General features: G+C 49.3%; 1 protein-coding gene across 12 annotated transcripts in view; it reads right to left on the bottom strand.

The window, feature by feature from the left end:
* The window catches only part of LOC310708748 (sodium-dependent lysophosphatidylcholine symporter 1-B-like), a 43,416-nt gene extending 23,109 nt beyond the window's left edge, over positions 1–20,307 (bottom strand). For 2 of the 12 annotated variants that reach the window (XM_083507506.1, XM_083507507.1), the window contains exons 1-5: positions 19,858–20,304; positions 9,312–9,431; positions 6,276–6,400; positions 4,007–4,139; positions 2,414–2,492 (exon numbers count right to left, since the gene is read on the bottom strand). In XM_083507506.1, the coding sequence (XP_083363632.1) occupies positions 2,414–2,492; positions 4,007–4,139; positions 6,276–6,400; positions 9,312–9,431; positions 19,858–19,956 (556 nt within the window). In that variant the 5' untranslated portion in view covers positions 19,957–20,304. The other 10 variants (XM_083507505.1, XM_083507510.1, XM_083507511.1 and 7 more) reach the window with 10 other exon arrangements.
* Between the last annotated feature and the right edge of the window lie 234 nt (positions 20,308–20,541).

Genomic DNA, 20,541 nt, shown 5'->3' with positions numbered 1-20,541 from the left:
GGCAGAGGGCCTTCTCGGTGGTGGCCCCTGCCCTGTGGAACTCTCTCCCACCAGATGTCAAAGAGAACAACTACCAGACTTTTAGAAGACATCTGAAGGCAGCCCTGTTTAGGGAAGCTTTTAATGTTTAATAGACTGTGCTGGTCCTGGGGGGAAGGTTACCATTGGCGTAGTCAAAGTCTGGTCCTGGGTCACTGGTCTGGAAACAGTTCACAAAGAGCGAGGTGGGGTCCAAAGCAGGAAGGCGGGCGGGGACGGGAACCCTGGAAGGACAGGTCTGGGTCTGGGCAGAAGCAGGTATTCAACGATGTTGCTCCCACAACCTGGGACCGGGCTGACTGGCCTTTATCTTCTCTGAGGCCAGGGGTGGTCCCAGCCCCCAGGAGACCCGCCTCTCCTGGCCTTAAGGCGAGCACTCCTCCTGGGAGAACCCAGTTCCCTCCGCCTCTCTGCCCTCAGCCTCTGCAGCTCAGGAGAGGCTGGAGGGTTACTGGACCCAGGGGGAGACTCACCTTCCCCTGACAGGGCTGGGAGAAGCGCACCTGTAGGCACTGTGTCCTCAATCACCTCCGGAGCCAGAGTGGAGTCACCTGGTGCCTGCTCCTGAGGATCCGGCACAGGAGAGGGCCCTTCAGGTTCAAGCCCCAGCCCCGGCTCAGCCGGTCCTGGAGGCAGGGACTCCTGTGCAGGCTGGGGTTCCTCCGGTTCAGCCTCTGAATCGGATTCCCAGGCCATCACATAGACTATTGTATTTTAATATTCTGTTGGAAGCCCCCCAGAGTGGCTGGGGAAACCCAGCCAGATGGGCAGGGTATAAATAATAAATTATTATTATTATTCTGCTCTGGATAGTAGGATTCGAACCAATGGCTTCAAGTTACAAGAAAGGAGGTTCCGACGAAACGTCAGAAAAAACTTTTTGATGGTAAGAGCCGTTTGACAGTGGAATGGTCTCCCTCGGATAGTGGTGGACTCTCTCCTTCCTTGGAGGTTTCTAAGCAGAGGTTGGGTGGCCATCTGCCATGGATGCTTTAGCTGAGATTCCTTCATTGCAGCAGATGACCCTCAGGTCCCTTCCCACTCTAAGTTTCTATGATTCTATGAAATACCCTTGCACAGAAAAGTTCCCTCTCCGTAAAATCCCCATTAATTAATCAGTGTAATCTCCACCTTGTTACTGTCACACCAGGCCTCAGGCAACGACACCAGGGCAAGACAAATGAACTGATGGGGTAGCTCAGTCAGTAAACTGTGAGACTCTTAATCTCAGGGTTGGGTGTTCGAGTCCCACGCTGGGCAAAACACCCCGACATTGCAGAGGGTTGGGCTAGACTGAGCAGGGGTAGGCAAACTAAGGCCCGGGGGCCGGATCCAGCACAATCACCTTCTAAATCTAGCCTGCGGACGGTCCGGGAATCAGCATGTTTTTACATGAGTAGAATGTGTGATTTTATTTAAAATGCAACTCTGGGTTATTTGCGGGGCATAGGAATTCGTTCATTCCCCCCCCCCCAAAAAAAATATAGTCTGGCCCCCAACAAGGTCTGAGCGACAGTGGACAGGCCCCTGCTGAAAACGTTTGCTGACCCCTGGGCTAGAGGGTCCTTGTCCCTTCCAACTCTGATTCTATTATTTTTTCCAGACTAGGAAGTCCCTGTAGAGCAGGGATCCCCAAACTCGGCCCTCCAGATGTTTTGGGACTACAGTTCCCATCATCCCTGAGCACTGGTCCTGTTAGAATAATAGAATCATAGAGTTGGAAGAGACCACAAGGGCCATCGAGTCCAACCCCCTGCCAAGCAGGAAACACCATCAGAGCACTCCTGACATATGGTTGTCAAGCCTCTGCTTAAAGACCTCCAAAGTAGGAGACTCCACCACACTCCTTGGCAGCAAATTCCACTGTCCAACAGCTCTTACTGTCAGGAAGTTCTTCCTAATGTTTAGGTGGAATCTTCTTTCTTGTAGTTTGGATCCATTGCTCCGTGTCTGCTTCTCTGGAGCAGCAGAAAACAACCTTTCTCCCTCCTCTATGTGACATCCTTTTATGTATTTGAACATGGCTATCATATCACCCCTTAACCTCCTCTTCTCCAGGCTAAACATGCCCAGCTCCCTTAGCCGTTCCTCATAAGGCATCGTTTCCAGGCCTTTGACCATTTTGGTTGCCCTCCTCTGGACACGTTCCAGTTTGTCAGTGTCCTTCTTGAACTGTGGTGCCCAGAACTGGACACAGTACTCCAGGTGAGGTCTGACTAGAGCAGAGTTAGCTAGGGATGATGGGAGTTGTAGTGCCAAAACATCTGGAGGGCCGAGTTTGGGGATGCCTGCTGTAGAGATTCACCGTCTCAGAAAACAAGGAAGGCAGGAACTGCATTTCCAGATCAATGGCGACCTCTGCCAAGGGACTTACTGTAGGCGGTCGCAGAGTCGCGGTCCATCTGACTCCCTCCTAGGAACATGGTCAGCGAGGAATAAGGGACGTGGTAGCACTAAAAGGAGGTAAAGGTGAAGGTAAAGGAGGGAATCTGTCAGGGTGGAAATAATAATAATAATAATAATAATAATAATAATAATAATAATAATAATTTATTTATACCCCACCCACCTGGGCAGCTTCCAACAAAACACTAAAATACAATGACCAGGGTGGGCGCCACTACCAAGAAGGCCCTCTGCCTGGTTCCCTGTAACCTCACTTCGCACAATGAGGAACCGCCAGAAGGCCCTTGTCACTGGACCTCAGTGTCCGGACAGAACGATGGGGGTGGAGACGCTCCTTCAGGTATACTGGACTGAGGCCATTTAGGGCTTTAAAGGTCAGAACCAACACTTTGAATTGTGCTCGGAAATGTACTGGGAGCCAGTGTAGGGCGTCTTTCAAGACTGGTGTTATATGGTCTCAGCAGCCGCTCCCAGTCACCAGTCTAGCTGCCACATTCTGGATTAGTTGTAGTTTCCGGGTCACCTTCTAAGGTAGCCCCACGTAGAGCGCATTGCCGTAGTCCACGCGGGAGATAACTAGAGCATGCACCACTCTGGCGAGACAGTCTGCGGGCAAGGAGGGTCTCATCCTGCGTACCTGATGGAGCTGGTAAACAGCTGCCCTGGACACAGAACTGACCTGCGCCTCCATGGACAGCTGTGAGTCCAAAATGACTCCCAAGCTGCGCACCTGGTCCTTCAGAGGCACAGTTACCCCATTCAGGACCAGGGAGTTCCCCACACCTGCCCACCCCCTGTCCCCCAAAAACAGCACTTCTGTCTTGTCAGGATTCAACCTCAATGCAATGTTGTGAGCAGGGCTCTTAGCAATGCCTACTTGTAGCTTTTTAAAAATGTGGCTTTCATTTCAAACTCCCTGCTGTGTGTGGTGTGTGTGTGTGTGTGTGTGTGTGTGTGTGTGTGTGTGTGTCTTTGTCTTTTACTCTCCTGGTCTACAAAGCCCACCTTGAACTGCAGGCCGTGCCGTGTCCAGCGGCGTAGCATGGGTTGTCAGCACCCGGGGCAAGGCAAGTACCGTAATTTGCGCCCCCTAACCCGGGGCAAGGCAAGTAATTTGCGCCCCCTAACCCCTAACCTGCCGCCGCTGCCAGCTTCTTCTTGCTGCTGCCTGGTCTGGTCTGGTGTGGTTCTCTCCCGCGCTCAGCGCTGCGCTGGGCGGCCACTGCACTGTCCCTCCCCCCCCCCCCAGATAGTCCCTCGCTCTCTCTCCGCACCGCACGCCTGGCACCCACCCCCTCCACAGTGGGCGGCGACCCGGCGGCTCGGATCGGATTTGCACAGCCAGCACTGCAGTGAGAGAGAGTGAGTGAGCCAGGTAGGGGCAGAGAGCTGCGAGTGCGAGTGCGCCCCCCCCGGATGTTGCGCCCGGTGCGGCCGGCCCCCCCTGCACCCCCACGCTACGCCACTGGCCGTGTCTATATATAAACCTCAGCATCAATAAATACATGAATGGCTGAAGGGAACATTCATTCATCCATCCGTCCCACGCACAAGCGCTTACACTCATGCAGGTCTGGAAGAGGCAGTACATGACCAAATACCAAAAGAACTTCAGGGACACAGAGAGGGAATCTGAGGGCACGAACCAGAGCATAGTGTAGAAGAAGACCCCAAATGGCGTGGAGCAGACGACCCTGCAAGGAGAAGAAGAGAGCGTAAGGACCGCCTTGCAGGGCTGTCGTTGCTAAGAGCAGCCGGCTGGATGCCGCCAGGCAGCAAGCAGGATTGCATTGACTGTGCCAAAAAAATCTGGTGCTCAGAGGTAGACTATCCCTGTATCTGGAGGTTCCACTGCAATGGGGAATTCGTCACAGTTATTGGAAGAGTGGGCAATGGAAGAGTGGGCAAAGTGGAAGTCTTTGTTTGCCAGAAGGGCTCTTGTGCCTTTAAGGGCCACAGGAAAGGAAGGAGTCCAACAGGTAGAGCTGCGGAACCAGGATGTGAAACCAGGGATCTGATCGCTGGCGCAAACGTCAGGCCACATCAGGAACATGTCAGGATCCATCCCTGAAGGTTCAGCTTCAACTGGTTCAAAGGGGGGGGGACTAACAATGCCATTGGCCAACCGCCTCTCTCTTCCCCTTTAAATCTCTGAGGTTGGAAATATAAAGGGGGAAGAGGGGAGACTTGCAAAATCTCCACTTCTGCCAAATTCGGCCCGTGGAGCCGAAAAGGTTCCACGCCCTTAGCTTAAGGCAGGGGTCAGCAAACTTTTTCAGCAGGGGGCCGGTCCACTGTCCCTCAGACCTTGTGGGGGGCCGGACTATATTTTGGGAAATAAATATGAACGAATTCCTATGCCCCACAACCCAGAGATGCATTTTAAATAAAAGGACACATTCTACTCATGTAAAAACACGCTGATTCCCGGACCGTCTGGGGCCGGATTTAGAAGGCGATTGGGCCGGATCCGGCCCCCGTGCCTTAGTTTGCCTACCCATGGACTAGCGGCTCTCTCTCTATGTATATATAATGAAAATTATATAATTTTTTATTAGTTTTTTAACATATCATTTTCAACAGCTATTAAACATACTTTTACATCTTATTCAATTTTTTTGACTTCCATCAGTCCTGTCTGAAAATTTTCCAATCTGATCTCTTAGTGTGCATTTCTTATTTTCCCTATTACATTTCAAACTCATAACCAATATCTCTATCTTTTCCTACTTTGTAACACTTCATATATTTCCCCTTACAAAACTTATTGTAGTCCTACTAGCGTAATTTGTTGGTTACAGTTGCTCTTCAAATAATTCATATACTTCTTCCCATCCCAGAAGTACATGGACTAGCGGTTCTCAACCTGTGCATCCCCAGATGTTGTTGGACTACAACTCCCATCATCCCTGAGCTCTGGCCTTGCTAGCTAGGGGTGATGGGAGTTGTAGTCCAACAACATCTGGGGACCCACAGGTTGAGAAAGGCTGAATTTTTCCTTTGTACCTTCCAACTCCACTGTCATAGAATCATAGAATCATAGAATCATAGAGTTGGAAGAGACCACAAGGGCCATTGAGTCCAACCCCCTGCCAAGCAGGAAACACCATCAGAGCACTCCTGACATTTGGTTGTCAAGCCTCTGCTTAAAGACCTCCAAAGTAGGAGACTCCACCACACTCCTTGGCAGCAAATTCCACTGTCAAACAGCTCTTACTGTCAGGAAGTTCTTCCTAATGTTTAGGTGGAATCTTCTTTCTTGTAGTTTGGATCCATTGCTCCGTGTCCGCTTCTCTGGAGCAGCAGAAAACAACCTTTCTCCCTCCTCTATGTGACATCCTTTTCTATATTTGAACATGGCTATCATATCACCCCTTGACCTCCTCTTCTCCAGGCTAAACATGCCCAGCTCCCTTAGCCGTTCCTCATAAGGCATCGTTTCCAGGCCTTTGACCATTTTGGTTGCCCTCCTCTGGACACGTTCCAGTTTGTCAGTGTCCTTCTTGAACTGTGGTGCCCAGAACTGGACACAGTACTCCAGGTGAGGTCTGACCAGAGCAGAATACAGTGGCACTATTACTTCCCTTGATCTAGATGCTATACTCCTATTGATGCAGCCCAGAATTGCATTGGCTTTTTTAGCTGCTGCGTCACACTGTTGGCTCATGTCAAGTTTGTGGTCAACCAAGACTCCTAGATCCTTTTCACATGTGTCCTATGAGAAGCAACTGGCTTAACACACCTCCAGCTTTTATGACCAGGCTGCCCCTTGATCTTTCCTGCAAAACACCAACAGATCCACCCGGTTTCCCCTTTTCCCTCTCACTCACCAGGGGATCAGTTTGCCCCACCTCCGGCGGGGGCTTCTGCTGACCAGGAATCCGATGGCGGGGTCGGCCACAGCATCCCAGGCTTTCCCCAGGAAAAGGATCAGCGAAGCATGGAAAGGCTCCAGCTAGATCGAGGCAAAGGGGGAGACGGAATCTGTTAGGCAGTGTGGAAAGACCTGGAGCATCAACCCAAACAACATTTCAAAATTGATTATTTAGTGTCTAAGGGCCGCCGACACTTCGGAACTCCCTGTCTATTGACATCAGGCAGGATTCTTCCCTCTTTTCAGTGCCTACTAAAAACTTTTGTTTGTTTTGTTTAGGCAGGCCTCTCCAGATATCTAGAATGTTTAGTTTATTGCCGATGTGAATTTTTTTGAATGCTTTAATTGCTTTTATTAATAATTCTGCTGTTTTATTATTTCTGTAAATGGCTTTGAGGTTTTCTGCAGTCAAGCAGTATGCACATTTAATGAAATAATAATAATAATAATAATAATAATAATAATAATAATGATGGACGTGGGCGGCGCTGTGGGTTAAACCACAGAGCCTAGGACTTGCCGATCAGAAGGTCGGCGGTTCAAATCCCCGCGACAGGGTGAGCGCCCGTTGCTCTGTCCCTGCTCCTGCCAACCTAGCAGTTTGAAAGCACGTCAAAGTGCAAGTAGATAAATAGGTACCCCTCTGGCGGGAAGGTAAACGGTGTTTCCATGCGCTGCTCTGGTTCGCCAGAACCGGCTTAGTCATGCTGGCCACATGACCCAGAAGCTGTACGCCGGCTCCCTCAGCCTATAGAGCAAGATGAGCGCCGCAACCCCAGAGTTGGTCACGACTGGACCTAATGGTCAGGGGTCCCTTTACCTTTTAATAATAATAATAATAATAATAATAATAATAATAATAATAATAATAATTTATTAATTATACCCCACCCATCTAGCTGGGCTTCCCCAGCCACTCTTGGCGGCTTCCAACAAAATATTAAAATACAGTAATGCATCAAACATTAAAAGCTTCCCTAAACCAAAAGCCAAATGAAATAAATTTCAAGGGCTGGAAATCACATGAGCAACTAATCTGAGTCCGGCTTCAGATAAATTGCACTTCCAGACCACTGCTATTTTCAAGTGGGATAACGCCACATTCCTACCATACATTTAAAGCGCTTTGATACCACTTTAACCAGTCATTCCTTCTTTCCAGGGAACTCTGGGAATTGTAGTTTCTTAAGGGTGCTGAGCGTTGTTAAGGAGACCCCTATTTCTCTCCCAGAACTACAATTCCCAGAGTTCCCTGGAAAGAAGGAATGACCGTTCAATACTATAGTTCTGGGATGGGCTCCTTTCACAAACTACAGCTCCCAGAATTCTTTGGGGGAATCCATGACTGTTTGAAGTGGCATCCTACTGCTTTAAATGAATGCCCTGAATGTGGGCTCCATCACAAAATAGCAAATTGAAGCTGCACTATTGGAGTTGATTGAAGAGAGGTCTTGTGCAACAAAACCCAGACTTTTTGCAGTAAGGAAAATGACAGATAAATGCACAGGAAAACATGGGATAATAATGCAACATTCTCAAACCTCCTTGTGTGCAAATCAGAAGGAGCAGGTGCGCAGCCTAGGAGTCATTTTGGACTCACAGCTGTCCATGGAGGTGCAGGTCAATTCTGTGTCCAGGGCAGCTGTTTACCAGCTCCATCTGGTACGCAGGATGAGACCCGATCTGCCCACAGACTGTCTTGCCAGAATGGTGCATGCTCTGGTTATCTCCCGCTTAGACTACTGCCATGCGCTCTACGTGGGCTACCTTTGAAGGTGACCCGGAAACTGCAATTAATCCAGAATGCAGCAGCTAGACTGGTGACTGGGAGCAGCTGTTGAGACCATATAGCTCCAGTCTTGAAAGACCTACATTGACTTCCAGTACATTTCTGAGCAGAATTCAAAGTGTTGGTGCTGACCTTTAAAGCCCTAAACGGCCTCAGCCCAGTATACCTGAAGGAGCGTCTCCACCCCCATCGTTCTACCCGGACACTGAGGTCCAGCACCGAGGGCCTTCTGGTGGTTCCCTCCCTGTGAGAAGCCAAGTTACAGGGAATCAGGCAGAGGGCCTTCTCACTAGTGGCACTCGCGCTGTAGAACGCCCTCCCATCAGATGTCAAAGAAATAAACAACTGACATTTAGAAGACATCTGAAGGCAGCCCTGTTTAGGGAAGCTTTTAATATTTGATGAATCATTGTATTATAGTATCCTGCTGGAAGCCTCTTAGATGGGGAGGGTATAAATAATAAATCATCAACATCATCATATTAAGAAACCAACATTTCATCTCCCTGCAAACAAACCAGGGGTGGATCTGCACACAGGGGAAAACCCGCTATAAATAAGTCAGAAATCAAATTGTTATAACAAAAGGGGGGGGGGAACTATGGAAAAACGCTATGCAAATGTTTTGCGCTGTCTGGCGCTATCTGGTGTTGCATGTTTCATAGAATCAGAGAGTTGGAAGAGACCACAAGGGCCATCGAGTCCAACCCCCTGCCAAGCAGGAAACACCATCAGAGCACTCCTGACATATGGTTGTCAAGCCTCCGCTTAAAGACCTCCAAAGTAGGAGACTCCACCACACTCCTTGGCAGCAAATTCCACTGTCAAACAGCTCTTACTGTCAGGAAGTTCTTCCTCATGTTTAGGTGGAATCTTCTTTCTTGTAGTTTGGATCCATTGCTCCGTGTCCGCTTCTCTGGAGCAGCAGAAAACAACCTTTCTCCCTCCTCTATGTGACATCCTTTTATATATTTGAACATGGCTATCATATCACCCCTTAACCTCCTCTTCTCCAGGCTAAACATGCCCAGCTCCCTTAGCCGTTCCTCATAAGGCATCGTTTCCAGGCCTTTGACCATTTTGGTTGCCCTCCTCTGGACACGTTCCAGTTTGTCAGTGTCCTTCTTGAACTGTGGTGAGTTTATAACTCATTCAGATCACTGTTTTTTGACGAATGTAGCTGAGTGCCAGGATGGAGCTCACCTGCACGACATCCAGCAAGAAGATCTGGAGGAAAAACCCGACGGCGTTTCCTGTGAGCTGGTACGGGGCTCCTCCAAGAGCATAGCAAACCTTCCGGTGGAGAGGTAAGGCTGGTTTCACCTGGAAAGGAGATGCTGGCAGGTGAGGAGAGCATCTCTTGAACACACACACACCCTGCAAAAGTAGCAAATCCTGTCTTCTCTAATGCAAATGTAAGAAAATGTTAAAGAGCAGCCCTGGTAGATCAGGAGGTGTTCACTTTGGTGAGCATCTGGCAGTGGTGAACTGGGTACCTCTGGGAAATTCAGTTGGGCATGAGGGGAGCATCGCATCCCTGTCAAAGTGGCGCACTCGAGGGAGGACTTTGGGGCATAGGTCAAGGGCCCCGCTCTGCAGAAATGCCCAGGAGAGCCTTCCCCCAAACACAGTATATCTGGCTTTTCACACTTTGAAGAAAGGTTTCATCTTTAAAGCCCTATGCGGCCTAGGACCCTCGTACCTACGGGACCGCCTCTCCTGGTATCCCCCGTGGAGGACCCTAAGGTCCACAAATGGCAACACCTTGGAGGTCCCAAGTCACAAGGTGGTTAGATTGGTCTCAACTAGGGCCAGGGCCTTTTCAGCACTGGCCCCAACTTGGTGGAACGTTCTGCCCCAAGAGACCAGGGCCCTGTGGGACTTGACATCTTTCCGCAGGGCCTGCAAGACAGAGCTGTTCCACCAGGCCTTTGGTTTGGACTCAGTCTGACCCTTATGTTTCCCTCCCCTTATGGTTTTGATTTATCAGCTACTTTTAAAATGAGGCTGCATTTAAATTGTTTAACCTGTATTTTAAATTGCTTTATTTATTTATTTTCTATTATGTTTTTATTGTAATTTTATTGGTGTTAGCCGCCCTGAGCCCGGCTTTGGCCGGGGATTGCGGGGTATAAAAATTATTATTATTATTATTATTATTATTATTATTATTATTATTATTATTATTACCCTGCATGTAAAGCACCCAAAGAATTCTGGGAGCTTCTGCCAGTCAAAGTAGAGTATGCTGAGCTAGATGGACAAGTGGTCTAATATATAGGAGACTTCTGTGCTCCCCAACTGCAGACTTTGCCAGCCTCCAGGTGTTTGGAGCTACAGGTGCCATCACCCCCAGCTGGATGGCTGCAGGTTTCTTCCTCACAACCTCCCAGTGCCTATTGCCTCTGACATGGGAGGGTCTGTAGAGATGCTGGATATGAAAATCCCTTCTGCAGTTTCTCTGCAGGTAATGGTAAAGGGACCCCTGACTATTAGGTCCAGTCGTGGCCGACTCTGGGGTTGTGGCACTCATCTCGCTTTATTGGCCAAGGGAGCCGGCGTACAGCTTCCGGGTCATGTGGCCAGCATGACTAAGCCGCTTCTGGCGAATCAGAGCAGTGCACAGAAACACCGTTTAGCTTCCCGCTGGAGTGGTACCTATTTATCTACTTGCACTTTGACGTGTTTTCGAACTGCTAGGTTGGCAGGAGCAGGGACCGAGCAACAGGCGCTCACCCCGTCACGGGGATTCAAACCACCGACCTTCTGATCGGCAAGCCCTAGGCTCTGTGGTTTAACCCACAGCGCCACCCGCGTCCCTCTGCAGTTTCTCTACAACTCTCTAATCTGGCCTGCATCCAACCCTATATTCAAACAGCAGGGAGTTTCCACAGTGCAAAATCCTATCGGGTTGCCTGGATCCCACTGTCAGAGGGGGGTTAAATTCCTCTCTAAACACGAGCTTCTTAGTATGTTGACCAAGGAATTGCTATGTTCATCTTATGCAAGATCAGGAATTTGGCAGACCCAGAGAAAGCTCTCTCTCTCTCTCCTGACTGCTGCCTCTTCCTTTGACACTGAGTGGGGTTTCAGCATTTCCTGATAGGCCTAAAATACAATTTCTGAACAGGGTGTCGGAGTGACCTGACCTCTCTCAAGTCACGACAACATCCAAAGTCCAGAGTCTGGCCGGTGTTCAAAAGAGGCGATGGAAATTTTTGCGGTGGATAACAAAGAACCAGAAGAGAATATGTGGTTGAGGAAAGCAAGCTTCCTCAAGGACTCTTCAATCACCTTTCTTGACCTCAATTCCCCAGCTGTAAATTGGGCATAATCACAACTTTCCAGGCAGCAGTGGTGTGTGAGAGACAGAGAGAGAGAGAAGACGAGAAAGAGAAAACAGGACTTCAAATGTTTCAAGATCCCACACACATAAAGAATAGAATATTGCTCTCGGAAAGCATCTTTCTTTAAAAATAAAGCAAAAGCCAGATTCTAGTCCTTTTTGAGTTACCACTTCAAACTGAAAGCCTGCCCCGGCTGCCGCTTTTTCAGGGCAGGGTTCAATCACATAACAACAAATTCAGGTTGTGCAATTATAGTGCATTGGGAGCTCTTGCGCAACAAACCTAGTTCCCCAAAAAGATCAGGTGTGGGGTATTTTGGTAATAAATCACAGGGAAATGTACTGGAGAGCGTGGGATCACACTTGCTTTGACAACACCTTCTTACTTCCCTGGAAAAAAGAAACAGAGCGAATGCTCATTCAACAGCCAAGGCCATCTTATCTTGCGGGGTGGGGCTCAGGATGATGGCTTTCTCAGTAGATCCGCTTACTCCTGAGTAGACTCGCCAAAGTTGGGAATTTTAATCTGAGGTGACCATGGCAAAAATGGGCGCAGGCAGTCTTTATTCTGGATTAGTTAATTCAGGATACTTTTGCAAGCGTCTCCACCTGTTCTTAATTCTGGCTCTGCCCTCGCCTGGCGTGCAGCCCTCAACCCAGGCTGCAGAGATCGTTGTTCAGATCGACACCCAGCCAGCCATGAACTGTAGTGTGGAAACTTCCCTCATCCTGCACTCTCCCTTGCAGGGGCGTTGTGAAAGGAAACAGATAGATATGTCAACCTCAGCTCCTTAGACCGGAGGGATAATAGCAGCATAAACAGGGGTGGGAAGGAGATGGGGAGACATTTCACAAGCTGCCTGCGATGGATCGGGTGTCGGCAGCTGGAAAGCGGCTGCAGATAATTTTAGAAGCACATATTTTCACAGAGGGTTGCAGAACAGAACAGCCCTGCTGTGCCTGCAGTTCAGTTGCTGTTCAGATGCTCCTTCAAGGATCGCATGGTGTTTGACAATATAAGAACAGAATAATACATAACACAGTAAACAAAAAACAATAGCTCCCTTCAAAGTGGTCCCACTATCTGAAGTATGGGGGATTGTGGCTCCAGCATCCAGTGCTTCCTTCCCTATTGTGAGACGCCCCAAATATTTTAGGCTACAACTCCATCAGCACCAGCCATGTGATGCTATGGCTAGCTGGAGCCTGGCTCTGCTGGCAGGGGCTGATGGGTGTCGTAGTCCCAAAACATCCAGAGAGCTCCAAAAGATGGCTGCTCCATCCAGAGTCTTCTCAGTGGTGGCCCCCCAGCTCAGGAACCCTGTGGGATGGAAGGGAAGGCACTGACCAGGAAGGACCACGTGGCACCTTCCTTTAACAGCCTCTTGGTTCCAAAGAGCTTTTAACTGACTGAGGCTCATAGCCCGACACTGCCTCTTGGTCCGCATCTTGGTTACTTATCAAGGCCGGCCCACCTGTGAGGCAAGGTAAGGCGACTGCCTCGGGTGGCAGGATCTATAGGGGCAACATATCTGGCCTCCAAGGAATGCATCACTGGCTGCAGCTGCAGTAACAGCAATGGCTGTGGCACACTCCTTGGGGGCTGAATCTGTCACCTCGGCAGCCCCCCACCCCTCAACAGCAGCCTCTCAGCAAATAGAGGGCGCTACCAGTCTCCTGGGACGTGGGTGGTGCTGTGGGTTAAACCACAGGGCCTAGGACTTGCCGATCAGAAGGTCGGCAGTTCGAATCCCCGCAACGGGGTGAGCTCCCGTTGCTCGGTCCCTGCTCCTGCCCACCTAGCAGTTCGAAAGCACGTCAAAGTGCAAGTAGATAAATAGGTACCGCTCTGGCGGGAAGGTAAACGGCGTTTCCGTGTGCTGCTCTGGCTCGCCAGAAGCGGCTTAGTCATGCTGGCCACATGACCAGGAAAAAACTGTCTGCGGACAAATGTCGACTCCCTCGGCCAGTAAAGTGAGATGAGTGCCGCAACCCCAGAGTCGGCCACGACTGGACCTAACGGTCAGGGGTCCCTTTACCATTACTTTACCAGTCTCCTGCCACCCCAGGGAGGATACTGAAACGGCTGACTCCTGGGGGCCTCCTGGGCTTTGCACCCTGCCAGCGTGATTCAGAGCAGAGCCCCCACCTCCCCAAATGGCCTTTGATTCCCACTTCAAGTGTCAGGTAAGGTTAATTCAATCGATTCCTCCCTGGTTCCTGAGGTACATTTCCACTCACCCCATCTTCCCTGGTGGGAGAACGTGCCATTTTGCGATCGCCTCTGGTGCCCAAATTTCTTGCACTGACCCTGTTACACTTTTTTACCCTGTCCCAACGGCAGGAAGTACGGTAATTAGGCCAATCAGAGGCACCCTCACTGGGGGACTGCAGACACATTTCTGGAAGGAAGGAGGGCTGTGATTCATTGTGGCAACAAGAGAAGGCGATGACGACACAGCCAGGGACCTGGGCACGTTCATTAATGCTTTACCAAACTTCACCTACTTGGCCGGCACCCTGAAGTTCCCCTGGGCGCTTGTCCAAGCAGGGCACAGGCCGTGGCACCCAGGAAAGGCTTGGCCAGCTCTTTGCTTCCACGCACTGTCTGAGAGCAACATCGCCTGCTTCTGGCATTTCTCATCCCGTAGTATTATGGCAGCACACACACATTTTGTTCCAGAGTCAATGGAGCGCTTGTTTTCTTTTCCCCTGCGTAGTCCTCACACAATCTAGAACTGCTGTGTATTTTTAGTCCATGAAAAGCGCTTCTTGAGAAACGGGTTTCGTTCCGATTTCCGAAAATCAAAGCTTGTTGCAGATTGAGCATGTTGTCGGTGGATATGCAGGAAGGCAAAGTCTTGTGTGCACATGAAATCCTGGAGGTGTGGGGAGGAAGGTGGGGCCAGCAGGCATTATGGGCTGGCTAGTCCAGCATCCTGTCCTCACAGTGATCAACAACTTGCACATTATGGGAAGTGCCAAAGCAGTCCTACCAGGAGGCAGAGGGAGGCAATGGCCTCAGGTGGCAGATTTAGGGCAGAGGGGGCAAAGCAGTGGGAAGGTGTTAGAGCAGCTGAGAGGAAAATTAGGCCTCTCTAACTGGCCTTCAGTGCTCTCTCCAGGCTGCACCTATCACCAGGCTATTTTGCACCCTAGGCATGGCTAACTACAGTGGTACATCAGGTTACAGACGCTTCAGGTTACAGACGCTTCAGGTTACAGACTCTGCTAACCCAGAAATAGTACAGTGGTGGCCCGCAAGACGAATGCTTCACAAAACGAAAAACTCGCTAGACGAAAGAGTTTTCCGTTTTTGAGTTGCTTCGCAAGACGAATTTCCCTATGGGCTTGCTTCGCAAGACGAAAAACGAAAACGTCTTGCAAGTTTGTTTCCTTTTTCTTAACACCGTTAATACAGTTGCGACTTGACTTCGAGGAGCAACTCATAGTGGTAGCCTTTTTTGAGGTTTTTGAAGACTTTGGTGATTTTTGAAGCTTTTCCAAAACTTCTTTTAAACTTTTTAAACTTTTTTGGGTGGTTTTTGGATTTTGGGTTGGGGTGTTTGGAATTCAAGGACTTGGTGTTGGGGAGGGGTTTGCAAGAATCTGGAAGCTTGTGTGTGTGTTTTTTCTGCATTTTTATGATTTTCTGTGACCATTGGGCCACTCTGCTGTTTTTTAAAAAACATTCTGGATTTGGATTTCTGTGTGGTGGGTGGCTGGGGGAACAGTTGAGGAGGGGTTTGCAATAATCTGGAAGCTTGTGTGTTTTTTTTCTGCATTTTTATGATTTTCTGTGACAATTGGGACACTCTGCTGTTTTTTTAAAAACATTCTGGATTTGAATTTCTGTGTGGTGGGTGACTGGGGAACAGTTGAGGAGGGGTTTGCAAGAATCTGGAAGCTTGTGGGGTTTTTTTCCTGCATTTTTATGATTTTCTGTGACCATTGGGACACTGCTGTTTTTTTAAAAAAAATTCTGGATTTGAATTTCTGTGTGGTGGGCGGCTGGGGGAACAGTTGAGGAGGGGGTTCTTCAGCAAGAAGCAAAGAGTGGAAGAGGAACCTTCTTCGAGTTGTCCCCCAGAGACTTAGAAAATGTACTGTACACTTTGTTGATTTTTAAATGTTTTTCTGTCATGTTTAGAAACTTAATTTATTGTTCCTTCAGTTTTTGAAATGCTCTTTACAGTATGTGCGACTTTAAAGAGCACTTAATAAACTCTTGTTGTACCAAATTTGGCTTTGTTTGGACTTTTTTTGACCATAGGAATGCATTAATTGAATTTCAATGCATTCCTATGGGATTTCGTGCTTCGCAAGACGAAAAATTCGCTAGACAAAAAACTCACGGAACGAATTAATTTCGTCTTGCGAGGCACCACTGTACCTCGGATTAAGAACTTTGCTTCAGGATGAGAACAGAAATCATGCTCTGGCGGCGCAGCAGCAGCGGGAGGCCCCATTAGCTAAAGTGGTGCTTCAAGTTAAGAACAGTTTCAGGTTAAGAACGACCTCCGGAACGAATTAAGTACTTAACCCAAGCCACTGTACTTGCAACCCACTCCCAAAATTGCTAGCTTCAATTTTCAGAAGCAGTTGAAAAATCAAAAGCAAAAACTTGGAAGCGCTAAATTTATTTTAGAGTGTAAGGATAAGCATAATGCAACCATCTTTGAGCACCTTCCTCGAATACAAAAGAAAACACTTGAGGACACAAACCATTCTGAATAATCTTGTGAACTGCGATGTTACATGTTTCCATTCATGCAGATCACAATCTCACTTTGTGTGCCTTTTCCTTGGCAAACTTTGTCATCACCAGCTCCTTCGGGTCAAGCGCAGGCGGCTTGGGCACATGCTCAGCTGATAGATTTGCCAAGCCGACTAGTCCCCCTTGCAACATTCTTAAATGTAAGACAGTTCTGCAAACTCGAGCTTTGCGTTCCCCACTCGCCACTGACGCTGGAAGTGCATGGAGGGTCCTTAGGGCAACAGAAACATCTGGCACTTTATCTAGGAGCTTTTGTCTTGGCACGAAGAGAGGTTTTCCTAGCACAGTGGCAGCATGGACTTTGGAAGTCTTTGTGCTGCTGCTGTTAAGTTCACAGGATTGGTAAAACAAAAACTAACCTGTATGAAACTGTGCCCACCCCTCGGAGGTCTGTGCCCAAGGCGGATGCCTAGCTGGCCTGTTGATAGCACAGCCTCTGCCCATCACTGCTGCTGTTTTTCACCTTCCTTGAGTGTTTCTGCACAGCTGGAAGGTGCCCTGGAACTCTGACAATTCCTCTTATTTTCCTGGGGGAAGGATGGAGAGAGGAGTGTGCAAGTGTGGGTAGAAACTAGCCTACATTTGTTGCCCACTCCACTTTTGTTCCTGGCCCCTGCTCACCTCCAGGGCCAGATTTATGTATAAGCTAAACAAGCTACAGGACGCGGGTGGTGCTGTGGGTTAAACCACAGAGCCTAGGACTTGCCGATCAGAAGGTCGGCAGTTCGAATCCCCGCAACAGAGTGAGCTCCCATTGCTCGGTTCCTGTTCCTGCCCACCTAGAAGTTCGAAAACACAAAGTGCAAGTAGATAAATAGGTACCGCTCCGGCGGGAAGGAAAACGGCATTTCCGTGCGCTGCTCTGGTTTGCCAGAAGCGGCTTAGTCATGCTGGCCACATGACCCGGAAGCTGGACGCCGGCTCCCTCAGCCAATAAAGCGAGATGAGCGCCGCAACCCCAGAGTCGGTCATGACTGGACCTAATGGTCAGGGGTACCTTTACCTTTACCTTTAAACAAGCTACAGCTTAGGGCCCCACTCTCTTGGGGCCCCCCAAAAAATTAAAGGTAAAAAAACACCTGGATGTACATTTCCAAAATATAAGATAAAAAACAAACAAAATAAAACCTACAATTATTATTTCTTGTTATAGCAAGTTTCTAGAGATTAGATTATGAGTCTTGGTAAATTGTGTTTCTAAAGGAACTTTTGTTATTGCCAAATGCCATTGTGTTTGCATTATTCAGTTCGTTAGGAATAAAAAATCATTTTAAGTTAGAGCTTAATAATTATTTCACTATCAATATACTAATTAATTGTATTTCACTATTAGTACTTCTTCTTTATTGTATTTCAGTCGAACAATTACTTTGATAAAATACATAAATACATATTTTGTTATGTGCAAATGGCTTCAGATACCTGTTAGCTCCATCAATTACCAGAGAGCATATATTCAACACAAAAAACAGTGACAATTTGTTGTTGACAAAGGACAGCTGGACATATGAAGGGTCCCAGTACCTTCAGGAGCTTAGGGCCTCATCAAACCTAAATCTGGCCCTGCTCACCTCTGACATGTGGCCCCTGGAACGTTGGTTAGAAGGCAATGCGGGCCCCAGCCTGAAAAAGCTTCCCCATTTCTGGTGCTAAAGGGTAGAGTTCTGCCCTGAGCCCTCAAAGTTAGCCTGGCTCCCTTAAGGGGTTGGGAGATGCTGTCTTGCCAGCGTTGCCATGAGGCTGTATCTTCAGTCTGGCCGGCTTACGCCCATAAAATGGGCATCTTGCGTCCTTTGCCTCAGGCAGCAAAACATCTTGAGCAGGGGTAGGCAACCTAAGGCCCAGGGACCAAATGTGGCCCAATCGCTTTCTCAATCTGGCCTGTAGACGGTCTGGGAATCAGTGTGTTTTTACATGAGTAAAATGTGTCATTTTATTTAAAATGTATCTCTTGGTTATTTGTGGGGCATAGGAATTCGTTCATATTTTTTTCCAAAATATAGTCCGGCCCCCCACACGGTCTGAGGGACGGTGGATCGGCCCACGACTGAAAAAGGTTGCTGGCCCCTGATCTTGAGCCTGGCCTGACCCTGGGCTAGTGCAGGCACTTGCACTGCCCCCATGAGGAACAGCACTCTGCACATGCTCAGAAGCACAGTCTCCCTTAGGGCTACTTCCGCTTTCAGCATCAAGACCTGTCAGTGATAAGAGTGACATGTCTCAGATGCAGCCCTCAATGTACTAACACTGATTTATTTTTCTTATTGTTATATTTATACCCTGACTTTTTTCCTCCAGGAAGCTCAAGGTGGATGCGCGGTTCTCCTCCTCTGCATTCCTCACAACAACTCTGTGAGGTAGGTCAGGCTATCTAAAGAGCACACTTTCCCACCACATAAAAACATAAGAGGCTTTTGGATCAGACCAGAGGCCCATTTCGTCCAGTATCCTGTTCTCAGAGCGGCCAATCAAATGCCCCAAAGGGAAACTCGAACTCAGGACCCAAATGCAACAGCGACTCTCCACTCCGGTGGTTTCCAGCAACTGGCATTTAGAAGCATTGGTGTCTCCAGATGTGGAGGCAGAGCAAGGAGCCTTAATAATAATAATACTAATAATAAATTTTATTTATACCCTGCCCTCCCCAGCCAGAGCCAGGCTCAGGGCGGCTAACACCAGTAAAATTACAGTAAAAGCATAATAGGGGGGAAAACCAATTTAAAATACAGATTAAAATGCAATTTAAAATGCAGCCTCATTTTAAAAGTAGCCCATAAATCAAAACCATAAGGGGCGGGAAACATAAGGGTCAGACTGAGTCCAAACCAAAGGCCAGGCGGAACAGCTCTGTCTTGCAAGCTCTGCGGAAAGATGTCAGGTCCCGCAGGGCCCTGGTCTCTTGGGACAGAGCGTTCCACCACGTCGGGGCCACTACTGAAAAGGCCCTGGCGCTAGTTGAGACCAATCTAACCACCTTGCGACTTGGGATCTCCAAAGTGTTGTCGTTTGTGGACCTTAAGGTCCTCCGCGGGGGATACCAGGAGAGGCGGTCCCGTAGGTACCATTCTCCATGAATCTGTCCAATCCTCTCTTAAAGCCATCCGTGTCGGTGGCCCTTGCTGCCCCCTGCTGCAGCGAGTTCCGCAGATACCAGCTGAAATCCTTGTAAGTGGAGATGACAAGAGCTTTTTCGCATGCAAAGCCACCGAGTTGCGTGGGGTCTGGTGCTCGGGTCTATATGTCTGCATCCCCTTGCCTCGCTCGCGTTTTACTTTGCATAGCCCGCGGAATTAAAGAGAGAATTGCAAACGCGCATAGGTAAATTCTGCTCCTGGCAGCTTCCTCCTTGCCAAAGGATCTCTCCGTGCCGCCTCTGCAAGTCAAGCGCCACTCTCTCCGGCTGCCTGGCTTAGACTTTTGGCAGGCAAACGGCCCGGGAGCGCCTCCCACCCCCTTTAAAATGCTCAAATATAGAAACCCTCTTGGAACCGACTGTGAGGGCGCTCAGCCAGCATCGCAGCGCTCCGCGGAGTCGCGCGCAAGAAAAGCCACCTATCCAATTTGGTCAAGCTGCTAGTCCTGGCTGAGGCCACTGCCTGCACCCTTCGCCCTCCTCTCCGGCTTACCCGGCTGGACTGCGCGTCCTTCCCAGGCTCTGCACCCTTCGGAGTTAACCCTTCCCGCGCCGGTTCGCCCTGGCCTTCGCCTTGAAGCATGGCTCGCATAGTTATAGGACCATCACCTGCCGAGCTTCCGCGCGCAATTACGCACAGGGCAGCCGGAGCGGGAGGAAGGAGCGCAGGAGGGGGCGAGAGGGATAGTCCCCTCCAGGAAGCCAGCGGACGCAAATCATGCTTCTTCCTCCCCGGGGGCGCGGACGGGAGGCGGACGCGCGCCTGGCCCTGAAACTGACACCAACACCAGGGCTCTCGCCAGCAAGGGGTGGGACAGGGAGCCTCTGGCAGGCGACGAGGCGCGGAGGAAAGGGGTGGATGAAGGCTGTCCGGTGGGGGACGGGAAGTTGTCCGTCTTGGAGCCGCCTGCCTGCCGGCTTCGCTTTGTTGCAAGAAGTCTTGTTGTTTAGTCGTGTCCTACTCTTCGTGACCCATGGACCAGAGCACGCCAGGCACTCCTGTCTTCCACTGCCTCCCGCAGTTTGGTCAAACTCATGCTGGTAGCTTCGAGAACACTGTCTCACCATCTCGTCCTCTGTCGTCCCCTTCTCCTTGTGCCCTCCATCTTTCCCAACATCAGGGTCTTTTCCAGGGAGTCTTCTCTTCTCATGAGGTGGTCAAAGTCTTGGAGCCTCA

Source organism: Podarcis liolepis (genome assembly GCF_965112155.1).
Source record: "Podarcis liolepis genome assembly, chromosome: 6".
In the NCBI taxonomy this organism is placed as follows: domain Eukaryota; kingdom Metazoa; phylum Chordata; class Lepidosauria; order Squamata; family Lacertidae; genus Podarcis; species Podarcis liolepis.
This window is presented reverse-complemented; position numbering and strand designations above follow the sequence as displayed.